The 8582-nt window shown below is 52.6% G+C and overlaps 1 protein-coding gene across 1 annotated transcript in view; it reads left to right on the top strand.

Moving 5' to 3' along the window:
• Positions 1-8582, top strand: part of ERICH6 (glutamate rich 6) — a 10826-nt gene that overhangs the window by 1381 nt on the left and 863 nt on the right. Inside the window, exons 2-11 of the mRNA XM_026045205.1 lie at positions 1063-1201; positions 3171-3217; positions 3317-3433; positions 4626-4727; positions 4803-4960; positions 5481-5548; positions 6089-6240; positions 6326-6411; positions 7496-7648; positions 8323-8554. Coding sequence (XP_025900990.1) covers positions 1063-1201; positions 3171-3217; positions 3317-3433; positions 4626-4727; positions 4803-4960; positions 5481-5548; positions 6089-6240; positions 6326-6411; positions 7496-7648; positions 8323-8554 — 1254 coding nt within the window. The remainder of the gene's footprint in view (positions 1-1062; positions 1202-3170; positions 3218-3316; positions 3434-4625; positions 4728-4802; positions 4961-5480; positions 5549-6088; positions 6241-6325; positions 6412-7495; positions 7649-8322; positions 8555-8582) is intronic.

The following is an 8582-nucleotide window of genomic DNA, read 5'->3' as shown; positions in this document are numbered from 1 at the left end:
GGCCCCGCAGCGCCCGGCCCCGCAGCGCCCGGCCCCGCAGCGCCCTGCCCGCTCCCGCAGGTGCCCGCCCGCACCTCCTGGGCGCGCTCCGGAGGGAAGCGCCGCTGCGCGGGCCCAGCGGGTGAGCGGCTCCCCCGGGAGCGGCGCCCGCCGCCGCCCGCTCCCTGCTGGGTGTCCTCGCCACACGCCCGCCCTGGGTGTTGGCGGAGCGCAGTGTGCGCCCGCCGGGCTCTCGTGGGAGCCCTGCCCGCGCTCAGAGCGCAGCCGCGCAGTTCAGTGCCCGGCTTTGCTCGTGACCAGTCGCTCTTCTAGCGCTAGGGCACGCAGGCCAGAAAAGGCACCTCGGGCCGTTTGCCGAGGAGGCCTGGGGGCAGCGCTCGGCCCGGGGGCAGCGCTCGGCCCGGGGGCAGCGCTCGGCCTGGAGGGTGCTGTCTCTTTTCCCGCTCTGCGTTTGGTCGGGTATTTGGCTTGGGAAGAGAAAGGCGCTTCCCTGCCCTGTGATTTCTTCCTCCTGCCTGCCGCTCTTCACTGCGAAGCTGAATATCCCCACACTTTTTMCTGTTTTAAAATCTTGAAAAAGTTTCTGTTTTCTCCTGTGGTGAGAGCTGATGTAAAAACGATAGGAAATACGAGGTAACCAAGTCAAGTACTTAAGTAGGCACAGTGAAGGAAAAACGTTGGTCAAACATCTGTCAGCATCTGCCCCCCTGCACAGGTTTCCTTACTTCTGCTTTCCCAGCTTTCAGTTTTTAATATGGAAGAGAAATAGACTTAAGTAGTTGAATTATTAATCAGATCATCCTGACACCTCTGGGAAAGGAGGTTATGTAGAAGAAAACGTCTGTGAGTAACCACTGGAACAGTTAGAAATTAACTAACTTGGGACTTGTAAGACTTAAATTGAAAGGCATCTCCTTTGGGCTTTCATACTTGGTCCATCTCCGGCCAGGACAGCAAAACAGCCAAACCCCACTTTCTACATCTAGGCTGTGCTTTTAATAAAATATTTTTGCCAGAGTCTCATCTTCAAGGCTATATGAAGTCACTGTGTATGACTAACAGGCCGTTTTGTGTCTTAATTTAAGGGAAGTGGGAACACCTGAGAGCGGCAGCCCCCCCGCTGCGGAGAAGCCGCTGGGGATTGCGGTGTCGATGCAGACAGAAGCCAGCTGGCTTCGGGAGCAGCTCTGCAGGAGGGCAGGTAGGACGAGCCCGGCGCCCGCCGAGCGGCTGCAGGAGATGCCGACCTGGCGGCTGGGCACATCCTTCACGAGCTGCTGCCAGCGGGGAGCACAAGGCAGGGAGCCCCTCGGTGGCCCGGCCCTCGGCCCCTGCGGAGCAGCTCCCCGATGCACCTGGGGGTTCAGGCGTTYGGCAACGCCGTGGTGTGGGAGCACTGCACACGCGGCAGGAACGCTGCCTGCCCAATTCCCAGGAAAGGTACCGCAAAGCCTTGAGGAGGGCTGAAAACATGTCACCTTTCTTCTGTTCCTGCTCAGCTGAGTCATCCTGGCACGTGCCTGAGTAGCCGGCTCCTTGGCTCCCCAGCCGGAGCGCAGGCATCCGCTCAGGCRAGCAGGGCTTCAGCTGCTTCAGCACCAGCTTTTATCTGATCCTGTCTCTTTTTGGGCACTACATCAAGCCTCCTTCACGCTTCCTTTCCAAGGCAGGCAGCTGTTCTCTATAGGGGAGCATCTCTTCCATCTCGTGTGCCTCCAAGAACAGGGGGAGAGATAAGGGCCACCAAACACGGCCTGCTCTGCATGCAGCTCCATCCTGGCAGAAAAGGGGCACCTACATCCTACAGCAGATAAAGTTCTCCCTCTTCAGCCTTTGGAGGAGGGTGTTTGCAATTTCACTGTGAATGCATTTGCAGACGGTATTAGAGGCAGGATAGCACGTTACGTGTCTTTGACACGAGCATCACTGTAAGGATCAAAGTACAGAATAATCACGCTTGTGCCAGCAGTTAATCATCTACCTGGGGTCTGCATTCAGCAGCAGCACATGGAAGGATGCGGGCGCTGCAGAAGCCCTAGGGGAGGTAAAACAAGCCCGCGGTGTGCCCAGGGCCCCTCGCGTTGCTCGCGGGCGCAGCTGCGCGGGGCAGCGCGGGGCAGGCTCTTCTGGGAGGCCGCCTCACCTGCAGCTCGCCTCGCTTTCGGGTGCCAGGTCGGAGCAGCTGCTCTCTGCACCTTAAAAACCACTGAATACCGAGGGCGATAGGCACCTAGATCTGTGAACTACTAGAGTTAAAAAAAGTAGTCAAGAAGAAGAGCAGCCACATCAGTCACCCCCAAGAAGTGTGATTCTCACCATTCTACTTTTTCTCTACGAGCATGTAATTAATTCCCAAATGTATTCCAGAGCTGTAGCTCCCATTGCAGGCCTGTGAGCTGGGGTGTTAACCAGGGCCTGTCATGTTATTATTTTTTTTATTATTATTATTTTTTTTACTCCATTCTTTTCGAAGAGATATTCTGATTCGTTGATACTTTCCAAAGAGAAGAATGTAGAAAGGAATTAGAAACCTACCTGGGGTTTTATGTGGCCAAATATGTTGTGGAAAGCCGAGCTGGGTTACTTAGAGGGGAACACAAATGGAGCAGGATTAGGGGGACTGAAATTGAAGGTAYGGAGCTGCCTGGCAGGCGGTGTGACAAGCAGCGTCGGGAGGGAAGCRGAGGCTCCCTGGGGTGCTGAGGAGCGGCGGCCGCTGCCCGCAGCGCTGCCCGCCTGCTGGGAGCACGGGCTCGTTGAGGACAGCGGCGGAAAGCCCAGCGTGCGGGACGGCGTTTCCTGCAGCCTCACGGTCCCCRCACCTTCCCCAGCCCCTGCAGTGTGGGCTGCACTCGGACAGGGGAAGAATCTTCTGCTGCCTCTAAGGCTCCTTCTTGCCAGGATGAGTCTGGAAATGCTCTGTAGAATAAAGCAGTGCTGGCTGGTGCTCCAAACTGTGGGCTCTAGGCAGTAAGCCATGGCCATGGCTTCAATAGGACTGGTTTCTCTGATCCAATGATGCACTTAAACTTGGTTGCAGTTCCTGGTGAATGTCAGGCAGCTGACACAGGGTGGCTTGCTGAAAGAGAAGATACCTGAGGGACCAGCACATCTGCTTTTGGGACCCCAGCAGCCCTGTTAATAATTCTCTTTATTGCTATTACTTGCAGCCCTGTCAGAAGAGTTCAGCCATTTAGATATCCTGTGTGACTTGGAGGTAAGGACTCAGTTCCYGCAGTGCACGTTTTGTTCCTAATGGTTTGACACCTGAACAGAGAACTGGCTCCACCTTGATCTTGTCCTATTTCCCTTTGAGTTCAAAGAAGATTTTGTGAAGCTGTTCAGGAAGTCGCTGTGCACRCTCCCCTCTGTTGGGCTGCCTACTCTGCTGGCCTACAGACCACAGTCATCCCGAGAAAACATCCAGATTGAGGTGAGGGCTGGGTGGGTTTTATCCTAAGGTCCACATATAGGAAAAATACAAGTAAATAAAAATTTAAAAAATGGCCTTTGTCAAGCCAGTGTAAGAGTTTCTTCTTGACCAAGAGTCTTTCTTTTGTTAGGCTGTTGAAATGATGCTTGTTGCACATACTTAAACGGCAGGAGGCTGTACAGCCTCTACCCCTCACGGTTCCTCCACTGAAGATTTCCTAGCAGAATTTGTCCCTTTGACTAAAATAGAGATAAAAACTTAATGTAACTGGTAGGTTCACAGTCAAACAACATAAGCAGAGCACAGAATTCCAGGTAACCCCAAGGGGAATATAGTCAAAGAGGTGTTATTCCTAGGCATGAGGTGGGAAGCAAGGCAAATTTCAGCATTTCAAAGTTGTATGCTCAGAAGATAATTTTAATGATAAATAAATGTAACTGTAGTTTCTGGTGTACATATACTAAACAGTATGTAGATGTATAGCCCTAGCTAAGTGGTCTGTGAGAAGTACTCATTCACACTTATGCTTTTGTGTGGTTGCTGTCTCTCTGAGGAGTGCAGAAGCCAAACAGTAAATCTAGCAGTGTGCTCATGGCAGTGTCACCTTCTATAACTGAGAATCAAAAAACATTTTTTTTTAAGAAAATTATTTAAAATATTTACAGAATCATCCTCAAAACACATCAGTGCAGAAGCCTTGTTTTGCATCTGGTCAAACATGCAGCGGGTTTGGTCCACAAATCTGACCATGAGTCCGATTGAWGATGAAACCCGCCATGGATTTTCACCATGGTGCACCAAGTACAGCAGTCAAGGAACTTCTCTGCAAACGCCAAGTGACGTGTTTGAAATGGTTGATGAATAAGCACGCTCAAACTGTAGTGTCCTGCATGCTCCAAAGTTTTCCTTACATTTGGAATGAAGGGATCTTATAACTACTATTGTAATTCTACTTCTTCGAGTAACATTGAGATTTTAAATTAATACTGATCTGCTTTTGTTCTTGGAGGTTTCCTGGACCTAATGGCTTGAGTTAAATCTTTCCAAAATATCACAGACACAGCTTTTGTTTTCTGAAGGTCTTCTTACATGCTGTAAATAYTTGAGCAAAGCCTTCATTCACCAAGGTAAAGCATGGATTTGTGTGCTCATACGTATTCCTGTCCTCCTCCTCTCCTCTCCTTGACTTTAGATAGCGGAGGACTATATYCCAAAGTGCGAATACTGCGGTAACGTGCTGAAACAGTTTCCTTCCTTTGACGATGTTTGCCTGCCGTCAGCAGACTATAAATCGGTGAGGTGGTGGGAMGGATCAGCGGAGCTTGGCTGCGGGCGCCCCGCGCAGTGACGCTGCTCTCCTGCCCCGCAGAAATTCTGCTGCGAGCGTTACCAAGAGCTCTACGAGTTCATCCTGGAGGAGAGGAGGAAGCGCGAGGCCGCCTGGAGCAATCCCATTTCTATCGGCCCCCACGAGTCCCACGGCAACGAGACGGAGAGGCTCCTGGCGAAGGAAAGGGCCTACCAGAGGTAAGGGGGGTGATGGCTTACGCACCCATCCTCTATGAACAGAACGTAAAACGGAGCCACGCTTACACATCCAATACGTAAGCAGCTAGACAGGAACAGACTATTCTTGGACATTACCTGTTTTGTTGGCCTAATGGGCAGCATTGCTTTTTTTTCCACATAAAATCTTCATATAAAAACCTCTCACATAAACCCATTAGAGTGTATAGCTCTATTATCAGTAGGATTGATGCCATTGTAGTCATAACGTCTGTTCACTAAATATTTCATCATAGTACTTTGTATTGGAGGAATTCTTTTTTTTTTTTTTCTTTGAGGTTTTATTATATTGGTGCCATTCCATGGCCTCAAACAGTTATTTGCAATTATGTGAGTGGAGAGAAAAGCACATTCAGTGGCTTGCATTCCTAGTAAGGGTAATGTAATAAGGTTCGGATAGCATCCTAAGGATATCCACTACTTTTTTATCTTTCTGAACAAGATTGGTGATATGTATGTCCAGAACATTTCTATTTTGCAGGCGGCAGGAGAGACAAATGGCCAAACAGTTAGCTTTCCTGGCAACGGAGCCGACAAGTTTACCTGAATGTGAGTTTGCAGTTATTTATGTATTTATTATTGCAACAGTAAGCTAAACTGAGTTGCTTGTGTCTTAYGGTGCTCTAATCAAACAGGAGGATTTATGCAGCGGCATGTTAGTTCGTTACCTAGTGTGCTATCCCATTAAATCAGATTCTGATAAGTTAAATGGTTCCTCACATTAAAAAAAAAAAGGCATTTTTTATCAAATGTATATGTCTGAGAGGAAGCGCGCACAACTGAGCGTACAACGTGCCTGTGTTGTCACAGGGGTGGCAGGGCACCAAGGTTGTTTCAGACCCCAGAGCCCTGGCAGTGCTTTCCAGAGCAAATGTCATTATTCACTTACACAGATAGCTAGATAAACTGGGGAAAATACTTTGTTTTTTCCTAATCCTCTGAAAGAGGTGGCCACTTTGGACTGTCCTTGTGAGACAGGAATGCCYGGCCGCAGGCTCCAGCAGAACCCAGCCTTAGAGCCTCTTCTTGGGGGGACGGGCCGCTGTCGGGGCCGCCCASCCCGACACCCCGACCTTCTGTGCTCCTCAGTGTCGAGCGAAAGCGATTCCATTTCCTACCTGCTGTCCCGGGAGCCGCCGTCTCGCAGCGGCTGGACGCTGCCGCCCGCCGCGAGCGCCGGCACGGAGCGCAGCGACAGCGGCAGCGACAGCGGCTGCGACGTGGCCGCGGCGGCCGGCGAGGTGCGGAGCCGAGCGGAGCGGGGCCAGCCCGGCCTGCGGGCCCCGGCAGCGCTCCTGCCCTTTGACGCCTCCCCTCCAACCCTAGCTAGCGAAGGGCGAAGTCCTGGAAAAATACTACAAGCATGGAGGGAAGTTTCTGACCATCCTTCCAGACAGAACAGCGCAGTTGTTGTATCCTTTACGAGGCTCATTTGCCTGTATTAGTCCAGGGATGTAACCGTGATTTTAAGTTTTTCTAGTCTGCTTTACCATAGAGTAATCTGGTCCACAGGTATTCTGCTAGAATCCAAAGGAAAAAGGCAAAAGGCAGTAACTGAACGGCTTATGTGGCTCTTGGTCCAGATTTCTCTGGAGCCGGCGGTAGCTTTGCTGAGGGAAGCGCGAGGCCGGCGCTGCAACGCTGCCGCGGGGCCCGGGCGCCGGGCTCTGCAGCCCSGGGCCTCGCCGGAGGGCCGGGAGGAGCGCGTCGCTTCCCGCCGCGCTGGAAGGAGGGAAGCTGCGGTTGCAGGCCAGCACAACGCAGCCGTTTGCAGGACCAGCAAGGAACAGGAACAGAGCAGCTTTCACCAAAGCACCCTATGGCTTCCAGGCCGACTTTGCCATTAGCTAATCCACAATTTAAGTCACTGAACTTATTTTTCCTTACTGTGATTCACTTCTTTCTGACTCAGGGATGTAAAAAGTGAGTCTGAGTTCTGCTCCCAAAGCAGACAGGGGCTTGGGGCAACTTTCCCTAGGCCGCTGCTCATGGCTGCAGCAAACCAAGTGCCATAGATACATGGGCTCACAGTAACAGGCCTTGCTAGAGAGAAGGGCTGATGAATGAGAAGCAACATACCCGCTGTTCGGATACATTCAAGTGAGGCAGCTTCAGAGGCAGAGCCTTTTTCTCTTACCCACTTGTTTTTTTCATCTGGGAGAAAAAGACCTGATCCCTGTTTGCTCTTACTCAAGTTCAGTAAGTAGATCGTTCCACTTTGCAGGAATTGTGCTTTGAATCATGAACCTTGCAGACCCCCAGAATGTATCTTTAATATGAGACTGGGTTATTAGTTAAAAAGCAAAAGTATCTGTATCTCTAAGTATTTTGTAACAGTGTATAGAAAACTTTAATGTAGAAAAGGTTGGCAGCCTCCCAATTGAAACTGGATCCCCATTCTGGCTTCAACACGATAATCTAGATAATGTCACTTTTTGCACCCCAAAGCAGTGCTCTGAACTGTTTGCTAATACGAAGGACCTTATCTGGGCACGGCTACCCGTCGGGCAAGCTGGCGGTGCTGGTGGCGCGCGAGGCGGGCCGCTTTGCCTGCATCGTGCAGGAGGACGGGGCGAGCGGCGCCGCGCTGCGGGCCGTCTTCCAGTCCACGGGCAGGAGCACCTGCTACCACCCCAACGGCGCCGTCTGGTAGGTCGGCGTCGCGCAGCGCCTCCCCGCGCTCTGCTCAGCATCTTGCATTTCCGGGGCCGTAAAGGGCATTTTTGAYGGTGCTCAAAAATTAAAGGAAAAACACCTAGCGTAGGGGAGAGGCAAACTGCGGGGAAAGGAAGTGGTTTTTACCAGAGGCTCGTTAATGCCCCTGGAAACGGCCTCAGTGCCCCCCAGCGCAGGCAGGTTTTGCTGAGGGGGTCATTATGTGACACAGCAGCCCGGTTGGTGGGGCAGGAAGCCCTGGCCAGGAGGAAGTCAGTGAGATTTCACATCTGCCCATTCCCTCTGTCGGCACCACAGAAATACTTGGAGCCAGGCGGGTTTGCCAGGAGCCCGACACGCCTGGGAGGCGCTGGGCTGTCCCGGCTGCTGCGTCGGGCGCGTGGGGCCCGGCTTGAGAATCACAGAGTCAATCTGGTTGGAAAAGACCTTCAAGGTCCTGGAGTGCAACCGCCTGGGGCACCCCCAGAGCAGAAGGGCCGGGGCTGCGCTGTAGGAGCAGGGAGCTCTGTGTGTGTGGGTGGGAGCCCAAGAGCGGCGCTCAGCTGGCACCGGCCCTGCTGCGCACGCAGGCCGGTCTGGGGACCTGGGCACCGTGCTGCTGCGGCTGCAGCTCCGTGCAGAGCCGCCACTTCCTGCTTCCCGCTTAGGATACACATGGATACTCATGGCGGGCAGTACTTGGACCAGGCAGGCAACAGGGTGAGAACGTGGACATGGCCGAACGCCGGAGTGTCGCCAGGGCCCCCCATCCCGCTGAGTCCCATCTTCATATCCCTGAACCGGCACGTGGGAGTCCGGATCGTGGGCCAGGACAAGATCACCGTTTCCTTCCTCGCCATGGGGCAACAAGCCAAATTCAACGTGGGAACGAGAGCACAGGTACTGCCGGGAAGCAGCCCCTGCAGGG

Source organism: Nothoprocta perdicaria, unplaced genomic scaffold (genome assembly GCF_003342845.1).
Source record: "Nothoprocta perdicaria isolate Ctin4 unplaced genomic scaffold, notPer1 scaffold_4, whole genome shotgun sequence".
NCBI classification, from domain to species: domain Eukaryota; kingdom Metazoa; phylum Chordata; class Aves; order Tinamiformes; family Tinamidae; genus Nothoprocta; species Nothoprocta perdicaria.
This window is presented reverse-complemented; position numbering and strand designations above follow the sequence as displayed.